The sequence below is a fragment of the Schistocerca serialis genome, chromosome 2 (genome assembly GCF_023864345.2).
Source record: "Schistocerca serialis cubense isolate TAMUIC-IGC-003099 chromosome 2, iqSchSeri2.2, whole genome shotgun sequence".
NCBI lineage: Eukaryota > Metazoa > Arthropoda > Insecta > Orthoptera > Acrididae > Schistocerca > Schistocerca serialis.
In genome coordinates, this window is record NC_064639.1 from 415,952,196 (window position 1) to 415,975,393 (window position 23,198).

Sequence of the window (23,198 nt, forward strand, 5' to 3'; positions counted from 1 at the left end):
CGGGTTCGAGTCCCGGTCGGGGCACACACTTGCACCTGTCCCCATTGATACATATCAACTCCCGTTAGCAGCTGAAGGTATTAGTAGAATTCTAATTTCATTGCGAAATTGTGGTGATATATAGACCAAGTGCAATGTTGCGTCCAGCCGCAGAGAAATGGTGCTGGCAATTTGACCGCGGCCGCACAGAGGCGGTTACCGCTGATTGTGAAGTCCAGCCGTGCACCATGTGATCTCCATCCTTTCCGGCAACCTGAAAGAATACCTCGGGGGAAAGGGATTTTCCAGCGATGAGAACGTACACACAGCGGTTCTCGAATGGCCCCGTGACCAACGGGCGGGTTTCTATCGTCGTCCAATTCAACAGTTAGTAGAAAAATCCGGCCACTGTTTGCAAAGATTTGATGACTGTATAAAAATAGTCTCATGTATCTCTGTCACTTTGATTGTTGCGTAAACAGCCTGCTTATATTTTAGTCATTTTTTTTTGTAAAGTGATTCCATTCCATACTGGGCGCCTGGTACAACAACGGGTTATGAATTTCTTGAAATAAGACAGTCTTGGTTGTACAATGGGCAACGGCCTTGCCGCAGTGGCTACGCCGGTTCCCGTGAGATCACCAAAGTTAAGCGCTGTCGGGCGTGGTCGGCACTTGGATGGGCGACCATCAAGGCCACCATGCGCTGTTGCTATTTTTCGGGGTGCACTCAGCCTCGTGATGCCAACTCAGGAGCTACTCGACCGAATAGTAGCGGCTTCGGTCGAGAATACCATCATAACGACCGGGAGAGCGGTGTGCTGACCCCACGTCCCTCCTATCCGCATCCTCTACTAAGGATGACACGGCGGTCGGATGGTCCCGGTAGGCCACTCGTGGCCTGAAGGCGGAGTGCTTTTTTCTTTTTTTTTTGTTGTACGATCTTTTTCATTTTAGGAAATCACTCATTTCGCCCTTTTCAGGCATCATCAGATTGGCATAAAAATTAATGTGGAAAACCAGCATTCGTCCATTAATGACACCACATGATATTAAGATAAAATTTTACAAGGAACCATCATCCTAGGGTCATGGGATGAATAAAAGCACTACCTAACGTAACACAGAGCCAGTCGTGTTCGGGTGTACACAGCATAGAGCGTTGCGTACATCTGACAAATAGCAGATAATGCGATCGAGAACAGCCCTCCAAGCCGGCCACAAAAAACAGAGCCGTGGAGGCAAGATTAAACGGCCGTAGTACCAGACATTAAAGGCAGATGGCGTTGGCTAACCAACGTGCTTACAAAAAGCGAATTAGGTGGAACCGTGAATTATTAAAATTGAATTTAGTTCAGGAATATAAAAAAATAGGCCCAAAAACACAAAATTAATACCGCTAATAAGAAATTTATAAAGTGTAAATTTTTTAAACCTCTCAAGCAGTAAAACTTAAAATGACGCTAAAACATTGGTCAAACCGATAAAACCAGTTAAAAGATATGAAACAAAAAAAGGTAGTGTCACATTCACGGTATAAGCTACTGGTGAGTTGGAATAGTGGGTACCATAATATCATAATAAGACTGGTTTCTGCTAACCAACTTATGGTTCAATAAAATAGATTTCTCTGTGACCGAAGTGCTTGAGAATTTCAGTACTGTGATATTATGGTACCCGCTTTTCCAACCCACCAGTAGCTTTTATACGGAAAACAATGTTATCTTCCGTTGCACCGTTATTGAGTGAGGTGACACAATGGGAGAAGCGGGATTCAAGTCCCCGTTCAATCATCCTAGTTTACTTTTTCCATAGTTACCATAATTCACGTGAGGTCGATGCTGGATAATTACTTCAACGATGCCACAATCAATTTCTTCTGTTAATCTTATTCGTATTAGCTAGTGCATATAATGAAGATAATGAGGCAAATAGTTTGTTTTTTCTACAAACAAAATATTCTGAAGTTCAAAGTTCGATCTTGACAAACGAACATAAATATGTGTTATTCTAAACAGCTCGCAATTAGAATTATCGTTCAAATAAGCTCACCGACCTCACAAGACGAAAATATTCTTCAGACTTACAGAATATACAAAAGAAAAAAAAAGGAAAGAAAAAGCGTGATGTGCATATCACACTGATTTCTGTATCGGGCTGTAGTTTCCCGCATTCTCATTCCATCAGTTCGAAGCATCCACTCTTAATTCAATGGTACATTAAACTATAATCAGCCTTCCTTTACTCGTATTATTGAAATGGAGATTCAAACTACCCTGTTATTTATCGCCTTGGCGCTCTGCTGTGCTAATCTGAACGCTCTTGGAATACGCACTTGCACTACAGAATTCTGACCTCAGGATCGCTTAAGAAACGTTGTTAGGATTCTGGCGGAGCCAGGTTTTAATTCCCGTCCTAATTTCCAGGCAGAGGTTTCCCGTGTTTTTTTTCTGAGTATTTTAAGTCGAATGCCGACTTGGTCCCTAAAATAACCTTGCCGACATTGTTCATCATTGCAATTCGATATAAATTGATTCTCTTCTGACATTAATGTTGACGGGGCGTTAAACTCTCACCGCTTCTAAATGAAACATTAAAGCTACGGCGACGTCCGCCCCGTCTGAAAACGACTGGCAAGTGCATCAGCATACTGACAACTTTTTTTTCATCTATACTAGTCACTGTGCGGAATCTCGTTGCTTTGACCAACTAAAACAACTTTTTTTTCTGCGCCACTTAAAGGCTGCGGTGGTCTCCTATCATTATCGGAAAAAAATATTTTCTGCAGGCTTTTTCTTTTATTTTGTCGATACTGATACCGGTTAACGTCGAGAAACCTCAAATGAGCAAAACCTGTCAAGGAATCGGCTGCAGCGTCGGCGAGTACGGAGTGTCATCATTCGTGTGGGTTGTAGAGCAGCTAGAATTGAATCTACTGCTCTCTATGCTGAGTTCCTTGTCTTTAACACTGCCCCACGTTCATCGGTGTAGATGAAGGCACAATAGAAAGGCATTTGGAAGGTCCTCATAGGACTGCAGCTAAACACATTTTCATATTAAAAGTGGAAACAGGCAGTTAGCCATTCTCTCAATTCGCTCATTTCATGCGGTATAGAAACAAGTACACACATACAGAAAGGAACATGCAGAGGACCGGAAGGAGTCTTCTAAAGCGAGACGAGTAGGAGAGGCTTTGATCTACAGCTTTCAGGCTCGTTTCTACACCATTCCAAAAGAGCCATTTATAATAAATATCATCTAGCTATTCACTTTGTGAGAAATATTTCTTGTCGAATGTACAGAAATCTATGAACATTTACGTTTAATGTAATTGTGTCTACTAAGGTTACTTAGGCTTCTACGCCTACAAGCACAGGCTGTCTGATATCACACAAGTGCACTTTGACGGCAACTATAAAAAATTAAGCTTATCCATTACTGATATTTTAGAACACGTGACTGTTAATTGAACGTAAATAAGTAACATAAAACTCCAACCAGTCGCTTTTCTGAATAATTATGTTTTATTCCGTGAACCGGTTTTCTAACCTTTTCAGGTTCATCTTCAGATGGTTTGTAGAGGTTACATCTTTATTTACATCATAATGCTTGGTGCTGGCTCTGTGACAAGAGGATGGAACACGCTTTAACGCATCGCCATGACTATTGTTTATCTCTCGATATGGATGTAAATTTAGTTTTTTACTTACTGCGATAGTTAGGGCGGTTTTTTCCATCAGTGTCCACCTGTCCACTTCCATTTTGATGGCCAGTTGATGTATCACTTAACACACTTTTACACTAGCTATATTAATTTACACTCTGACAGATTTGTTATTATTTAAAATTTAAATGTGAAGGTCTTAGTCAAACAACTGTATCTCATTGCAAGTACAATAACTCTGTATTATTAACTCCTGGGAACTCATGTTAATGCCAGTGTTGATTAAAATGTTTGCTATAAACTGACTGTATTATACGTTAATATACAAATAGAAATAAGACATGAGATCACTTGAAGTTTGTTCTTGTAGTAATCCAGTTATTTATTTATTTTATTCTGTACTTATTGGAAGTCTGATTAAAATATTTGCCCTTATATCGACTTTAATACATGTAAAAAAGAACAAATTACATCTCTGTGTCAAGTAGGCCTATGTCACATCTTTTGTCAAAATCTTTGTTACAAGCAACAGTTGTACAGCACATGCTGAATGCGGGCAAAGTTTCTCTGTCAGTGTAAAATAATATAGGTGGTGTAAAAGTGTGTGTAGTGATATACCAACTGGCCATTAAAATAGAAGCAGGCAGATGGACACTGACGAAAAAAAGCCGGCCATACTGTCGCAATAAGTAAAAAACTAAATTTACATCCATATCGACGGATAAACCATAGTCATGGCGATTCATTATAGGGTGTTCCATCTTCTTGTCACAGAGCCAGCACCCAGATTTATGCTATAAATAATTATGTAACCGCCAGAAACAATCTTTAGATGAACCTGGAAAGGTTCGAAAACCGGTTCATGGAATGAAAAATAATTATTCAAGAAAGTGACTGGTTGCAGTTTTATGTAACATATTTACATACTATAAAAATGTGACAGCCGCTCGGGATTATACTAAAACAGTGCCCGCTTAGTATACTTGTATAAATCGCGTCAGATATATTTTACGAAGTCAGCACCATTATCTGGACGTACTTCAGAGAAGACATTGGCTGATTGACATTTAAGGATCATACGTCAATGAAACTCTTTGTTTTCGCTTTTGCAAGAATAAGAAAACAATAATAGAAATACCAAAGTGAAAAATTAGCGCATTAATTATCTTCAGGCAATAATTGTACCACAAAAGCTGTAATTAGGAGGTGGAAAAAAGACAGGGGTTAAACATTAGTTGAATAACTCAGTCAGCTGGGAGAGCAGTAGAGACGCACCCTACTGGAGTGGGTATTGTAGCACTCCGGTTTTCATCCTTGCAGGAGAAAAAAACAATAAACATTTTGAGAGAGAATATTTCGAGCGTTAATTATCTTGCGGCCATAACAACAGCTTAGCGTCTATATAATAGGTGGTGGACAGAAGGTGAGAGTGAAGGACGCACCTTGTTGGAGCGCAGCGTGACCTTGCCGCCGCAGCGCGCGCAGCAGCGGATGTTGCAGTAGTTGCACATGTGCCCCACGCCGTCGGCGAACTTGGTCTTGAGGCAGATGTGGCACGTGGCGTCCAGCTCGACGCCCGCCTTCTTCTGCTGCTCGCTGCGCGCGCGGATCGTCTCCTCCAGGACCTGCACCTCGTCCTGCTTGCGCCTGCAACACCACACGCCCGCAGCGCGGTCAGAGAGAGGCTGACAGAGGGCCCGGAGCCGGCTGCTCCACACAAACACACTGGAGTCACACCTGGCCGCAGTGAACGCAAATCAGTTGTCAACTAACGCATCCTACGGCCCACTTACAAGCGCGTAAGAAACTTTTTGTCATTCTTCAGTTGAAACTTCCGGGCTGAGAGGCCGTGGTCGATGTATAAAATTTCCACCTGACGTTTCGTCTCCATCTGCGGGAGACATCATCTGAGGTCGTCCGGCTACTGCCACTGAGGCTTCAGGTACTCTCGCATTTATAGAGCGCATAGAAGGCACCACCATTCGTCACGTGATGCCGACGGTATGCCTATCTTTGGAAGGCGTCATCATTCTCGATTAAGAGTAATCCATTGTCATTCTGCTGGCGCAACGTCGACATCCATATGTTGTCCAACTTTAAAACTTCCTCTTTTCTATTAAAATTGTTATGGTGTTTGTGAATTTATGTTGCTTCTCTATACATGCGCGCATGATAATGGGATGTTCGTGCTAGAATGCTTGTCTCATTAAATTTAATTTCGTGATTCCCATCTCGAAGCTGAGCATGTTTTTCGAGATGGGAATCACGAAATTAAATTTAATGAGACAGAAGCAATATAAATTCACAAACACCATAACAATTTTAATAGAAAAGAGGAAGTTTTAAAGTTGGACAATATATGGATGTCGACGTTGCGCCAGCAGAATGACAATCGATTACTCTTAATCAAGGATGATGACACCTTCCAAAGATAGGCATACCGTCGGCATCACGTGACGAATGGGTGTGCCTTCTATGCGCTCTATAAATGCGAGAGTACCTGGAGCCTCAGTGGCAGTAACCGGACGACCTCAGATGATGTCTCCCGCAGTGGAGACGAAACGTCAGGTGGAAATTTTATACACCGATCACGGCCTCTCAGCCCGGAAGTTTCAACTGAAGACAACACCGGCCGTGAAAGCCTACATTGTATTACTTTTTGTCATTGTTCCTATTGTCGGCGCTCTTCACTCCTGAGACTGGTTTGATTCAGTTCTCCAAGCTAGTCTGTTCTGTGCACGTCCCTTCATCACTACATAACTACCGCAACCTCCATCCTCTTGTACCTGCTCACTGCAGTCAGGCTCTGACTCTTACTATACCCCAACACCCTCCCACGCTTACCTACCTGATACCTCAGCTTCAAGAAATCTCATGTCTTATTAACATATAATACAGTCAGTGGTTGGGAAGGGAGTGAGAAAGGGTTGTAGCCTTTCCCCGATGTTACTCAATCTGTATATTGAACAAGCAGTAAAGGAAACAAAAGGAAGAGCAGTCGAACGGAATGGATAGTGTCTTGAAAGGAGGATATAAGATGAACATCAACAAAAGCAAAACGAGGATAATGGAATGTAGTCGAAGTAAGTCGGGTGATGCTGAGGGAATTACATTAGGAAATGAGACACTTAAAGTAGTAAAGGAGTTTTTCTGTCTGGGGAGCAAAATAATTGATTATGGTCGAAGTAGAGAGGATATAAAATGTAGACTGGCAATGGCAAGGAAAGCGTTTCTGAAGAAGAGAGATTTGTTAACATCGAGTATAGATTTAAATGTCAGGAAGTCGTTTCTGAAAGTATTTGTATGGAGTGTAGCCGTGTATGGAAGTGAAACATGGACGATAAATAGTTTGGACAAGAAGAGAATAGAAGCTTTCGAAATGTGGTGCTACAGAAGAATGCTGAAGATTAGGTGGGTAGATCACAGGTATTGAACAGAATTGGGGAGAAGCGGAGTTTGTGGCACAATTTGACTAGAAAACGGGATCGGTTGGTAGGACATGTTCTGAGGCATCAGGGGATCACAAATTTAGCACTGGAGGGTAGCGTGGAGGGTGAAAGTCATAGAGGGAGACCAAGAGATGAATACACTAAACAGATTCGGAAGGATGTAGGTTGCAGTAGGTACTGGGAGATGAAGAAGCTTGCACAGGATAGAGTAGCGTGGAGAGCTGCATCAAACCAGTGTCAGGGCTGAAGACCACAACAACAACAACAACAACCTCAGCATTTGTCCTATCAACCTATCCATGCTGATGAGAGACATTTCTTTGCCCCCTATTCGATTAAACTTCGTAAGATATTCGGGTCTATTTTGAACTGCAAGGACTCTTGAAGGTCTATCATTCTGAAAATATTTGATTTTAATGATTTCCCTTCACTGACTTTATTTGCCACCTACTCTAGCAGAAAAAAAACTTCTTTGGAGCTTTTAGTTTACTATTCACAGAAGTAGTACTCCTCAAGCTGTTCGTCTGTTTTTAGCACTCCGTATTTTAGTCTGCGTTGTTACAGCAAGTTTTCACCTTCACTGCTACAACAGGTTCTGACTGTATGGAATTTGTCAGGGACGCGTATGCATGCAGTAAGGCGGATGTAAATGGTTCAAATGGCTCTGAGCACTATGGGACTTAACATCGATGGTCATCAGTCCCCTAGAACTTAGAACTACTTAAACCTAACTAACCTAAGGACAGCACACAACACCCAGCCATCACGAGGCAGAGAAAATCCCTGACCCCGCCGGGAATCGAACCCGGGAACCCGGGCGTGGGAAGCGAGAACGCTACCGCACGACCACGAGATGCGGGCAAGGCGGATGTAAAGACACTGTTCTTTTGAACAGTGGAGTGTCTATTTGCGTAGAAAGTAGGGAAGTTCATTGTTGTCTGTTGTAATCAAATCAATTTATAAAGAGATTCATTGCTACGCAGGTCACTTCTTTTCTACTTTTACAATTGATATGTGTCATAAGTGTTTTTTCAATTGAGATAATGGCCGTTTTGAAAGATGATGAAACTGCAAACACACTGCTAAACATATCATGTAGTGATGAAATAGTTTCCGAGAATGTAGATCATATTTCGGAAAGCAGCTCTTCACCAGATGATACACCGGAACAGCAAATGGTAAGCAGTGCAGTTCTGATTTCAAAGGGTAGATCAGTCGAATGGAAGACAGAACCCCTGCTTCAACTGAGGCGGGATGTAGCATATAATATAGGTCACTTGACTCAAGACCAGCAAAGTTTGCCAATTTCTGCAGTGCAACTGAATACTCATCTTTCAAACTGTTCCTTCCTACATGAAAATATTATACTCGGCCATTGAAAAGAATATACTCGGCCATTCTAATGGATAGTGGATAATGGAGATAAGTCGAAAACATTAAATGTTCTGCCGTAGATGCTTACATAGATTTGTTGTCTTTTGCTGGAGTATAATGTTACCTAATAAGTCTACAGAAAGTTTGTGGGACGAATACAACGATCGTCTAATTTTCGGAGCAACAGAGTCACTAGAAACGTTCAGAAAGATACCAAGGGTTATTTAATTTTTTGACCGTGATACAAGATTACGAAGACATGAACAAGATAACTTTACACCTGTAAGGGATGTATGAGATGAATGGGTAGACATATTATGTAAGTGATACAATCCCAACACGTTTGTTACTTGCATTCAGGGGAAACTGCCCTTTCCACCAGTATATGTCTAGTAAACCAGCAAATTATGGCATCAAGTTTTCGGTACTTGGTGACAATGAAACAAGTCACATACGAAATATTCAGCCATATGCCTGGAAATGACCAGGAGCACCCCTGAAAAGAGCCAATGCTTAAAGTTTGTAACTGACCTGTCTTACAGCTTGAAAGGGCGTAACATTACCTGTGACGATTTTTTCACTTCCTGTGAGCTACGACAGATGCCGAGGAAGAGAAATATCATGGTCGAAACTGTGTGAAAAATAGGCATTCCCTCCCACCATAACTATTGCAGACCAGGGGGTTCCTAGTTACATATTAACCCCAGATTTCACAAAGGGCACAATACTTGTATCATACCAACGAAAAACAAATTTTATTCTGGAAAGCATTCTGTATCACCATGCAAAAGTCAGTGACGGCATCAAAAGAAAACCTCCGATTATGTTAGACTACAGTGCTACGAAAGGAGCCTTGGACACACTAAGACAAGATGGTATTGTATCATACGGTAAAGAAGAAGACAAATGGCCTATTTTTGTGTTATCAGAAATCATTTACATACGTGGTGTTCAAGGCAATTTACCCCAAGTGTAAAACAAACACATTACAGCGAATAAGATTGTTCATAGAAACTGTTGGCGAGAAGCTAATTGATGTGGAATGAAGAGACGAGGGTATTTTCCAAGAGGAAATGCTGCAAGGGAAGCTGCAGAGACAAGTACATACTTCGAATTTGCATCCGCCACATCGGAGGGAAATGATCCAAGGAGTACGATGAGAGGGAGATATCATCCCTGTGGAAAAACTGAAGTTAAGTGTGCTAAGTGTAAAATATGCACTTGCAAGAAACAACTTACATACACGTGTAAAAACTGTCAGTAAAAGTTAGGCATAAGGTAGTAAAATCAACACAGACATTATTATAAAATTCGATTATTGTATTGCTGTACTATTCTATTATGCAGTGTGAATGATTAATGCGCTAAACTATCTGATTTCAGTACATTGTTGTGTAAAAGTACACCTACCAGAAACAAAAAAGAACTGCGTCTTTTTGACCCAAACATCTTGAGTGCATGTGCAAATTAAACATCTTAGAAGGTTAAGTGTGTCTTCATTAGCTGACCAGTCTACATATATAACATTCAGCTTTCTTCTGGAGCGCTACATTTAAGAAGTTTCTTTTCTCTTGTTGTCTGTACTGGTTATCGGTCACATTTGGCTACCATATTAGGCTGTAATGTAGACAAATACTGTTAGGAAGGACATAAAAGAAATACAAGGGAAACTGCCATCGCGCTCCTCTCAGATTTAGTGGTAATATTGCTCAGTGGACAGCCCTTCAAAAGCTGAACACAGATCAAGCATGAAAACAGGAAGAAGGTGTACTGAACTGTGAAAAAAAAAGCAAAAGAGAAACAGTGGACGATCTAAGCTCGAGATGTGCTTCACAACTATCACGCATTACAACTATCACGCATTACAACCATCACGTCGTCGTAGTTGTGCGGTCATGATGTTCGACTGCGAAGCAAATATCCCTCGTATCATTTTTTTCCACAAAATTATGAACTTTCCGTCCTTTCACTGACGTGTCTGTTCTCCTGCTGCAGTCTTGGCAGTTGTCATACCATACGTTGGTTATAGGATATGAGTCATGTGGTAAGAGTATATTACCGTCGCCACTTAAAGTGATGAATAGTGAGAGATGTCGTATAGACCTCTCACAGAAATGAAAACAACAAATAATCGGATGTGAAGTATATTACAGTAAACCAATTCAAGAGTAAAACTTCCAAAACGGGACGCAAGAGTCATAACATGTAGTACTTGTGTAGAACAAACTGGAGGTACATACGTCTGTAGGTCACTTTCTCACACCTCTCTGCTGCGAACTGGCGTTACACCACTACTCGCCGACTATGCTGTCCACGTGCATTGCTCGCCAGACCATCCCAATCGTCGCCTGCTTTTCCCTGCCATGGTCCTCCATTTGCCCGAACGGCGACCTAGGTCTGGGCTTTCCGTAGCTGTCCGTGTCCAGTCCCTGCTGTCAGAACTGGGGTCATTCCCTCTTCTGCCTCCCTTCCGGGTCCGTACACCTACGCCTCCCTGGTGTTTGTCCCGGCCGTCCGTCCGTCTGGATTTGGCACAGGGACCTAAGGACTCGGTTCCGCCTGTGGCCCTCCGTCGCCGTTTTCTTGCGCTCCTCGAATCATTTCCGGGCTGTGAGCCTGTCTACACTGATGGTTCCCTGGTTGATGGTCGCACTGCCTACGCTTTTGCTCACGCTGCCCATGTTGAGCAACGCTCCTTGCCGGCTGATTGCAGTATTTTTACTGCAGAGCTGGTGGCCATCTTGCGCGCTCTTGAGCATATGCGTTTCTGCTCAGGTAGGTCCATCGTCATCTGCAGTGACTCCCTGAGCAGCCTTCAGGCCATCGACCGCTGCTATCCCTTTTCTCCTCTGGTGTCCTCTATTCAGGAGTCTGTTTCCGCCATTGCCCGTTCTGGACGTTCGGTGGTCTTGGTTTGGACGCCAGGTCATGTTGGCATCCCGGGGAACGAACGTGTTGACAGGCTGGCCAAAGGGGCGCTCGACGCCCCAGCTTTGGAGATCGGCCTCACGGCTCCCGATCAGCAGCTGGTGTTGCGCCGTAAGGTGCTTGGGATGTGGTCTGCTGAGTGGCGAGGCTTGACAATGCCTAATAAACTGCGGGCTGTCAAGGAGACGACCGATGTGTGGCGCTCCTCCCTGCGGTCTTCTCGCAGGGACTCTGTTATCCTGTGTCGGCTCCGCATCGGCCATACATACCTGACGCACGGCCATCTTTTGCGTCAGGAGGATCCCCCCCCTGTGTCGGTGTGGGTCCCGGGTGACGGTCGCCCACATTTTGTTGGAGTGTCCCCGACTGCGCACCCTTCGGCAGTCTTTTAATTTCCCGGGCACCTTGCCTTTGATTTTATGCGACGATGCTCCATGGCTGACAATGTTTTACATTTTATCCGTGCTAGTCCTTTTTATGGATCCATTTAGGGGGGTCCTGCACTTTTCCGTTTCTGTGTCTTTTGTCCTCGCGTCTCTCCATATTTGTTGCTGTTTTGGTGTCTCATCGGATGGTTGACTCTTTCCCTTTTTTGTTGTCGTGGTCAGTCAATCAGTCTCCGGCCATCTTCTTTTCTTCTATTTCTTTCTGTCTGGTGTTCGTCTGTACTCCTCTTTTCTGTAGTGTTCGTTGCCTAATTTGTGTTCTTTAGCACCTGGGGGGGGGGGGGGGCAGTCTCCTTCCCCTTGGGGTTTTATCTGCTCTGCGACTTTGTCTCGCTTGTTTTTGGAATGGGGGACTGATGACCTCAGCTGTTTAGTCCCCCTTTAAACATCCCAACAACCACCACCACCACCACTACACGAACATAAATTTGAATATAGCGAACAGACATGTCAATAGCCGGACAGACAGTTCATAATTTTGTGAAAAAGAAAAAAGAAAAAAAAAGGTTGGGCTCACGGGAGCTCTCAGCACGTGATCATATAACTATGACGCCGCAGCTTCGCACACTCGCTCGATCTTGCACCTCTTGGACTTGTATCGTTCAATGTTTCGAGTTTTTTTTCTTTTTTCACGTTTATATCTTCTTCCTGTTTTCATGCTTGATCTGTGTACAGTTTTTGACGGGCTATCCAATTGGCCATCTTACCACTAAATCTGAAGGGGGTTCGATGGGGAGTTTCCCTTGCTATATTTGTGACAGATGTTAACGCATTTCCCTTCTTCAGAAAGCTAGTTTGCTATTGGCATACTGCATTTTATATCCTGCCTGTTTCTGCAGAAAATGTTCATATTTGTGTGAATTCCTATGGGACCAAACTGCTGAGGTCATCGGTCCCTAGACTTACACACTAATTAAACTTAACTTACGCTAAAGACAACACACACACCCATGCCCGAGGGAGGAATCGAACCTCCGGCGGGAGTGACCACCCGATTCGTGACATGGCGCCTCTAACCGAGCGGCCACTCCGTGCGGCGCCTATTTCAGGCATCGTCAGTTATTTCGCTACCTAAGTAGCAGACACTCGCCTATTTTGAAGTCTCATTTGCTGATCTGATTAAATTAAGCTCGTCTAATTTAATTCGACTACACTCCACTGTCCATGTTTTACCTGTTATTTTAATACACTACCCATTCTGTTCAAATGATCTTCCAAGTTCTTCACATCTCCATCTCTGATAGTATTACAGTGTGTCAATTTTTCAACAAATGTTATTGATCATGTCGAATGTCTTACAGGTCTACAAAATTCTGTACAGGTTGCCCAGCCAGTCTAATAATCATCTCGAATTTTTCTTATATGTTATATTGCTCGATAACAGTTCATTAGGGAGATCGTCCCAAGTAACATCGTTGCCTCTGCACAAATTGTTTGTTTCGTTGAACTGATAACGAATCTCCCCTGTGTGCAGACTATAGTGAACGTGGGGGATGAATGACGTCTTGACTGCAGGCCGCCACCGTCGGCCTTAGGCCGCCTGTTCTCTGTTGCGGTGGCACCCACTTAGCTATGCCGTGCCTCCTTGCTAAATACTTTGCGCGCCTGGGTCTTAAATGAGCAAATTTACATTTCTAAGCATCCGCCATGGCTTGCTGGTGGCTTTGAAAGCCATTCTGGGGGCACCCAACTGTTACTTGTATAGGGACATACTTCCTTACGGTCCGTGAAAAACTTGTAATTGAACCCTACCTAAGGATGCCTACATGTTGTTTCCCTTGACTAGGGGTGGTGTACACTTGCACGTCTGGAGTTAGAAGTGTGATCTCCCAAGTTTCGGTCTGAAAGGATGGCCATTATGCCGGCCGGGGTGGCCGAGCGGTTCTAGGCGCTACAGTCTGGAACCGTGCTTCAGCTACGGTCGCAGGTTCGAATCCTGCCTCGGGCATGGGTGTGTGTGATGTCCTTAGGTTAGTTAGGTTTAAGTAGTTCTAAGTTCTAGGGGACTGATGGCCTCAGAAGTTAAGTCCCATAGTGCTCAGAGCCATTTTTTTGATGACCATTATGTTTTGTAGCAACGCCCACCATTAGTTACACGATGATATTGCATCTTAAAAATGTATGTTAGGACGGCCATTGAGAGGTGTTCATGTTTGATCTGTGTAGTTGTTATCCGGAGGTTAACGACAGCAGAACTGCTCCAGAGGCTGTAGATCGTGACATTATGTCCCTATTGAGAGTTTAAAGATAATTACTGTTGTTTTGGCAGCATAAACATACACAGCTGCTACTGTCGTCTGCAGTTGTTTCAATTAATTTAAATAATGTCTCTGATTATTTCTGACAGTTACCTTGTGAGTTCTCTTAGAGAAAAGTTGCTTGATTACGCAGTCATTTTATGCGTTGATTATTAAGCAGGAGTCAATTATTTTTGTTTGTTTGTGCTACCGTCCGTTAGTAGTAACATCGGGCGGCCCAACTGGCATTTCGGCAGCCTGTTAACAACTCACAGTTGCTCTCTGAGATGAAATGTGAGCATAGACTGGTACGGAGAAGAGTATGGTCCACTCATCTCGCGGACTGTGAACGCTGATCAGGGTGCTAGTACTGCAGCATTCGCTGGGGTGCTTTACACTGTGAATGGTAATTGTGAGAAAAGAACGAGACAGTAAGGTAAATTATCAGCTTGTCGTCGAGATAAAAGTTCTTACAAAAGATAGTCCCACAACTAGCGCAGCAGCTGATGTTTCCACTCAGAAGAATTTTATATAAACTGTTTGAAATACCAACACTTTTAGTACAACCACCCTTTCAAGATTTGATCTAGTTTAAAGCAGCAAAATGCATTCATTGCGAGTACGTAAGATAATAAATTGTGCCTTTTCTTTCTTTAGAATTTCACCAGCTGGAAATATTATCCTAGATTAAATTATTTGTTAAAGTCATTAATGTGACGAGATCCACAAAGAAAATAACCATACAAAGCAATCGGTGGTTATTAATGTTGCATAATTTTGATTCACAGATTATTACCAGATACCTGCATAATAATAGATGTGAAATGCAACCTTATGTGCCACCTATACATCTGTGTGCCCAGGATCCGATCATCTCTACATCCGGTGTCGCAGTCAAAAGCCATAAAGACAATGTCCCAGCCAGTCAGCTGCCTAGCCTCTCTTTCAAAGTGGTTGCATAGTGGAGAAAGCCGTCTCAGTGAAGATGAGGATCGTTTCGTTCTAATCAGGAAACGTGAAGAGAACGAGTATGCTGTACTCAACTTTAAAATACCTTGAGAATATATTCCTAGCAGTCCTTCTGATTGACGACAGACGCGTGCAGTTGTGACGCCCAGGCCGATATGTTTGATATATAGGATTACACATCGTCCACTCTTCAACAGCAAGAAGGCTTCCATTCTTCCCTTGATACTTGCTCTATCTCCCCTGTCACCAACCACCACCACTGCCAACACTACTCACAGTATACACAGAGATATTTCCTGATAAGCTAACTGTCGGAAATGACTAATACACGAGTTTTCAAATCGCTATTTGGTTCTAGAGGCAACAATTCTCAACGTTCCATCCGGAGCCGGTGTGCTAGACAGTTTTATATACGTAACAGTTACAGCCTCAGGATGTTCCAACACTGTTTTTCGACTGTAAGGGGATGTGTTGAAAGTTATCTGAAGATCAATCTCTTCCAACCTACAGGTAATTCCACTGATCTGACCATTTTATCTATGAATGTATTACAATTATGACATGTTACATCTGCAGACTGATATCAATTGTGGGACAGATTCATAACACTACGGAACTGGACATCATAAACTGAAGAAACGCAATTGTATTATTTCGCATAACAGTCTACTGGTTTCCCCAGTGGAACGCCCGGTCGTCTGTAGTAAGTGAAGAAAGCAGCTCAGAGAACTTTAAATGCGAAATATTTCTGCGGCATGAATTTCAGAAACGTCGTTCAAACACAAGAGATATATCTATTTTCGAGGACCCAATCTTATCCACTGGGATAGGCCAGAGAGGAAAGGAAACATCGCCATTCAGTAGCGAAAACATTTTATATTCTCAGAATGAGGTTTAACCTTCCTCCACAAGGTTGCGTTCTCCAACTCGAACTAGAAAACGAACTATATAATTCACCCTGCTATCGAAACATTGCTTCGCGAAAAGCAGGATAAGTGGAATACAATAGAACGAACTTTTATCCCAGCTGGGACCACCTCTGGTGCTATGAGACGATTTCAACTCCCACAACTCAAAAGAGTGAGAAAGTCTTACAGACGTTTCAGGAGGAAGTTTAGCTAATGTATAGTGAGTAATCACCTGATAATCTCAACGATGACTCTTCTACCCTTGTTGCTCTTCCTCATAGAACCGATTCTGGTGCGACCGTCAGATTTTGTTCGCTGCGAACTAGCAATATATCTGCTTAAATTACTACGCATTCGTCACGTATTAAACGTTAAGGCTTTCTTTTTTGTTCCCAAATGACATGTAAGAACGTTTAAGATCAGAAGATCCTTCGCCTGGTCGCATATACACTGAAACTTCCTTGCAGATTGAAACTGTGTGCTGCACCGAGACTCGAACTTGGGAACTTTACCTTTCGCGGGCAAGCACTCTACCAACTGAGCTACCCAAGCACGACTCACGTCCTGTCTCCACAGCTCTAATTCCCCCAGTACCTCGTCTCCTACCTTCCAAACTTCACAGAAGCTCTTCTGCGAACCTTGCAGAACTAGCACTCCTGGAAGAAAGAATAGGAGACAAGATACTGGCGGAAGTAAAATTGTGAGGATGGGTCGTGGGTTGTTGTTTGGTAGCTCAGTTGGTAGAGCACTTACCCGCGAAAGGCATAGGTTCCGAGTTCTTGTCTCGGTCCGGCACACAGTTTTAATCTTCCAGGAAGTTTCATATCAGAGTACACCCCGCTGCAGAGTGAAAATCTCATTCCGCACATACACTGTCTGTTCGAAAGTATCCGAACACCCGTAAGTAATGCGGAATTAACCGCTAGATGTCACGAGAAGCGGACTCACCTGTATAAAAGATGGTGGAGAGTATTTTGCTGTCAGTAGAGAAGCGGTAACAGCAGAATGGGTCATTCAGGAGAGTCCCGTGATTTCCCGTGGACTAGCCATCGGATGTGACCTGAGCAACAGACCAATCAGAGAAATTTCATCCCTTCTGAAGCTGCCCAGTCGACCGTAGATGATGTGATCGTGAAGTGGAATCACGGAGGAAGAGACGCAGCTGATCCAAGACCAGGCAGACTTCGAGCATCGCGGACGGGGATTGTAAAACATAGGAGGCCAATATCTCTAGCCCTGTAATAAATATCACACTACCGTCTTCGTATTTCAAGATCTGTATACATAAACTCATTAGGAATGCATAAAGTTTTGGGCCTTCCAATCTGTCATAGAGGTCAACACTGCGCTACAATTTAACCTGCAATTAAAACATTTCTGATTTCGGAAATTTCAGGTGAGGAATGTGGTGATGACTAACTGCTAATAATTTATACCAGCCAATGTTCAGTTTTCCACATACACCAGATTCATATCAAGGATAATTCTCTCTAGAAATTGCAGGAGCAAACGAAGACATACTAACTGCTTGTTATTTTTCTGCAGTTCTTTGTAAAACGTTCCCCATACTCTGTTGAGTTCCTTTTTTTCTCGTCGATTCCAAGTACAGCTGGTGCTATGTCAAAATTCTTTAGTTGCACCTTACGTCACTACAGAAAAGCTTTAAAATTAACCAAAATGCTTCACTGTCAGTTCAAATAGTAATCAACACAATTACCAGTTTCAATTTGCATCAGCAACCGTTTACGTATGTTACTGCCTCAATAGTATATTAAAAGACTAGTACGTGCTGCACGGGAAGTGATGCAAGTACTGGGTTTGTATCACATCCGGGATAGGAAGTAACATGGCAGGAAGATGGTTCAAATGGCTCTGAGCACTATGGGACTTAACATCTGAGGTCATCAGTCCCCTAGAACTTAGAACTACTTAAACCTAACTAACCTAAGGACATCACACACATCCATGCCCGAGGCAGGATTCGAACCTGCGAACGTAGCGGTCACACGGTTCCAAACTGAAGCGCTTAGAACGCACGGCCACACTGGCCGGCAGGAAGATGGTTGCTAAAGATAACCGAAGCTGGTAATAGTTGTCACTATCATGTGATTTATTTGAGTGACGAAATAGTATTTTATAAATAGCTCAAATGATTTGCGTGAGAAACGGCAGAGAATATAAAAAGACGATTCACAACGTGAAGTACGGCGATTTTATTTCACGTAAACTGAGCACCACGATGGATACCGTTTCATGATTATTCCGAAAGTCATTCATTGCAGTTCGTGCCTCCAGCGAGGAGAGCAATAAGAGGATGAAGTTTCTTTCCTTTAGAGAAAAGCTGTAGTTAACAACATTTAAAGATAAAGAGTTGTTGGTTAATGCAATTTTTAGCGGTTATGTAGTTAATGGTGATATTTTATTCTGTTTTGTCATGAGTGACTTAGACATTTCCAGATTTATTGTCAGGTCTGATATATATCCGCAAATGTAACACACGACTTGCCCGAGTGCACAAGTATTTGTGTATTATAACTGTGTGTCTATTGTTCCTAAAAATACGTAATATTCTATTTTAATGCTGAAAACTACAACTTCCTAGTTAATGTACTTTGTGATAGTTATTATTTGCAAAATTTTTTGAATGGGTATAATTGCTAACGCAGTTGTAAAGACCGTTCATGCCGATTTGAGATCAACATTAAGTAATGCTCAAAATGACTTTTCCTCGGTACTCTACACTGTTCTGGTCGATGTCTGTCAGGTGATATTGTCAGTTCCTCTGTCGTCGTATTCCGAACAACGCTCTATCGTATATCGTTCTTTACCTCCTGTCGATTTTACTGATTAATTATTTTAAGGAATAAAGAGAATACTTGATGGTGAGTGTTGCTCATATTACCAGCAAAGTACACAAAGGCTAGGCCTTGATGTGCTGAAGAGAGAATGAGGTACCGGTAAAGTAGAGGCAGGTAATGTTTATTACTGTACGACAACAATATGCTTGCCATACATCTTTATATTGTACTGAGTACAATTGAGCCCTGCATCGTTTCTATGATGTAGTTTATGAGTAGAAAAGTGTCAGAGGATAATGGTCTCCGTATTTCAGATGTACTCACCATCGACCGTCGACATGAAAAGGTGGGCAATACACCCCAAACAGCTTCTGTCACGTCTAGAAGATTGAAACCAGGTAAAGTTTGTATGCCAGGGTTTCCACTCATGAGAACGTGGACGAAAGACTGTCGTGAGAAAGTTTACACTCGAAAACGGTATGTTTGAATTTTGCCTCTAGTTGGTTAGCGTGATCGCATCACTGAGATACTAACTCCAATGAGAGATCCCATAAGAAAGCCACTGCGCATCGACTTCACTGGTAAATTATTGTAAAGAAGAAAGAGAATACTTGATAGTGAGGATTGCGAAATTCTGAGAAACCACTTTCTAATGTTGGGTTAAGAACCGTATCGTTAAGAACCGTATCTTACTACAAAGTACAGTTCAAGAAATTACCACAATGGCAAAAATTTGCGACATAGGACTTCACGGATTTACCGATAATTTTTTAATTTTTTTCGTGCGTACCGAATGAACAGAAAGGAGAAGAATGATTCTGGTGCACACATTCGAATATGAGGTTATGAACCATTACTTCCTAAAATACAAATTTCGGGTAATGGCCACAATGGCAGAAAAAAAATTAGCTAAATTAGGACTTACACAGATGTATCGACAATTTTTCGTCCTGTGTACCAAATGGAACAGGACATGGTATAATGATTTGGTACACACAACCAAATGCGGGGCTAAGAACCATTTTTTTTCAACAACATACGTTTCAAGTAATGGCCACAATGGCGGAAATTAGCAAACTGCGGACTTAAACAGATTTACCGAAAATCTTTCTTCCTTTGAATCGAATGGAAGAGGATAGAGGAAATTGATTAAGTTATACTCATTTAAATGCGGGGCTAAGAAAAATTTCTTCCCACAACGTACATCTCAGGCAATGAACACAGTGTTGATAACTAAGAAAATTCTGACTTACGGGGATTTACCGACAATTTTTGTTTCTGCACACTGAATGGAACAGAAACGGGAAAATGATTCTGGTACACTAGGAGCCGCACGTCATCCGCTTTCCAGAGGATGGTGGACTACAGACGTAAATAAAGTTGTCAGAGCTAGGGAGGAAGGAGGTGGCTATGTGGGACTAATGAGATGAGTCAAAGTTTATAAACTGTCGACATGTTTGTCATTCCCGATACTGCCAATACGATTTATTTTGCAGAATTAAAAAAAGGTGAAGAACTATGTCTTTCAATTAATACTTCAGAATTTTTCAGAAATCGTGAGAGTTTAATCAGAGTTTCTCTAACAGAATTCAGTATTTCCGCTCATCGAACCTTCAGACAAGTCTTGGACTTTCTCTAACTGTTTACCTTCCTGCAGTGCTCTAGGGATTCTTGTTTGCTAACCCCAGTGAGTTATCATTGGAGAGAATTTTGCGAGTCGCCCGTACAGCGCATTATAGTCTGACGTAAATCAGAAGCAATTACTGAAATATCACAACATGTTACGTACTGGGAGAGCAAGTAGCAGAGAGGGTTCCAGTAGTGGTACGTTACAGTAACACTGTGTCTGATAAGATTAACAAAAATATTGGACCACATTAAAAACGACCTTCCTCATGGTAAACTACATTAGAGATAGGCATATTTTCACGGAGTCCTCTGCGCGGCGGGTAAGACACCTAGCGGCTTAGCTGCGGCGGACCAGATGATAGAAATCGAAGGCTGTTGAAGATTTTTAGGACGTAATAAGTGTTGATAGTGACATCGTCACGGGAAAGTGATATATAACTGCTTCGTCAAAATACTTCAGAGGTTAGCGGTTTCACCATATTCAGTGTCCGAGAGGCTCATCAACAACAGGAGAAGATTATTACTGGAAGTGTAATTTGAATGCGGGTGGATTTCGCATGGGGCAGTGTGCGAGCAGCCAGCGACGCCGTTATAGCTGCGTTGATTTTTTGCACTTGATTATTTAGTTGTTGCGGCGTCTGTACAAAAGGATGTTTCCGACAACAAGGACTTCCATACGTAGAAATTTATTATAAAAATTAAGGAGAGGTTTACTCTGTGGGACTTGCCACCCGAAAAACATGCAGTTAAAAACCTGAATGAGAAAATGTGAGATAAAATGACTACGATGTTCGATGGCAGTAAGTGTACATCACAGAAACAAAACACTCTGTGTGAGCTCTTCTACTTTTATTTATATTTTATTAACACAATATGCACTTATAATTCGTGGAAAATAATCCAACTGCAATAACAGAACGCTTTCCTCTACAAAGTAATCGGCAAATAAGGTTCATGGTGTTAATTAGATCTATGACTGTATTCGTCGTGACATATTCTAAAGAATCGTACGTAACTGAGTAGAGCATTACATACGTTAACAATGTTTACGGGAAAACTGAAGTTGTCTATGAAAGATCCTCCACTTGTTTGCTATTATCCTCAACGTCTAGCTCAAGAATGACGTTAGGTAAATACTTTTCGTTTCACAAGAAATAATATATATACATGATAAGATCTCCTGGGGCCAAGCTGCTTAGGTCATCGGTCCCTAAGCACACACACTACTTAATCTAACTTTAACTTACGCTATGGACAACACACACAGGCATGCCCGAGGGAGGACTCGGACCTCCGTCGGGGAGGGGGGGGAGGGTGGGGGGATGCGGGGGGTGAGCCACGCGAACCGTGACAAGACGCCTAAGACCGCGCCGCTATCCCGTGCGGCCCAAGAAAGAACAGACATTCCGTTTATAGAGCGTGATTGCAACAATAGTATGTACTCAACATCTTCCTTTGTTTCGCCTCACGATTCCAGAGACACAGAGCCGTAGCTGGCTCCTTAACCTCCGTCGCGCGACTGATACATGAGCTGCGGCCAGTGGACCGACCGCCATGCCGGCCTGCCACTAAAGTGCTTCTCCGACCTGAAGCAGTACACGCCCCCGATAGCGGCGCACGTTAACGTGTCGCTTCCTGACACGGAGAGAAGTAGTTGACCCGAATCCACCTCGCAGAAACGACCAGGGCTAGTAAGCCGGACAGCCAGGATGTGGTTTTTATCCGATTTGCAACGTCCGACTAGGTAAACGTCGGGTTGGTACCCACGACCCACCTCAAATACACGCTACCAAAACATTTAGGAAAAGTTCTCACACTTATGCATGAGGTTACTCTACTCACAGGTAGATGGGATGCATACATTCCGTCCTGGAGGTTGAATAAAAGACTGATGGCTGCAAATGTTTAGTCTTTTTAAACCCATAATCATCAGTATCCTAAAGCGGTGCGACACAATTAATGAAATTAAAACATTTCCCAGTGCGGTTAGGTACGCTACAAAACATTTGCGGTAAATTAACGTGGCATGATGGGACTGAAGTCACATAGTCGTTGATTGAATCTCACTAATGGCATAATCTTTTTAATTCTATATTTATTATAAAACGGAGTGTTTAATAACAAACATTCTATCATAATTTTTTATTTGTAATTACTCGTCACATGAACACAATTTAAAATTTGGAACAGACTTGCAAAATGCCTTGTTGTTAAACGAAATTTTGCACTCTCTATGACTAAAATAACATTTCATTTTCAGTTTTATGTATCGAATTTTTGTACCGAATTTTCATTTAATACTGCATTTTGAAATAAAAAGCTGTTTTTATTAAAATGTTAGTTAATATTTGAAGGGCTCGGAGAAATAGTCATAAGCCACAACCTTTTCGAAATTGAGTTTTCATGCTTCAACATTCTTAATAATGTTTTCTTTCTATTTTGTTGAAAAAGTTCTGTCTTTCTGCAGCAGGTGGCAGACTATGACGGAGTGCAATTCTACGCCCTGCATCTGGTTATATTTTTAAAAGCTACATAGTTACAAGACACAGCAAAATGGCAGATGGCCCAGGAACACCTGAATCGTCTTTGCATCTTCAACAAATATATGTGACGGACTGTAGTGGAACTGAAGGTCTTCATCCCTTGGATATGGAGAGCAATAAATCGTGGCGTCTGTCGACCAACGGTTTCAATTCAGATGATGTTTTGGTAAGTATATAAAACGGTTTATTTCTGATGACTACTATCCTGTGGCTTGTGACTTTGTTTCTCTTAACCTTGGTGACACATTTGATCGTCGTCCTCCTTAATGATGGAA

General features: G+C 42.4%; 1 protein-coding gene across 1 annotated transcript in view; it reads right to left on the reverse strand.

Moving 5' to 3' along the window:
• LOC126457260 (regulating synaptic membrane exocytosis protein 2) overlaps positions 1–23,198 on the reverse strand; it is a 1,246,504-nt gene that overhangs the window by 1,122,127 nt on the left and 101,179 nt on the right. Inside the window, exon 3 of the mRNA XM_050093425.1 lies at positions 5,085–5,289. Coding sequence (XP_049949382.1) covers positions 5,085–5,289 — 205 coding nt within the window. The remainder of the gene's footprint in view (positions 1–5,084; positions 5,290–23,198) is intronic.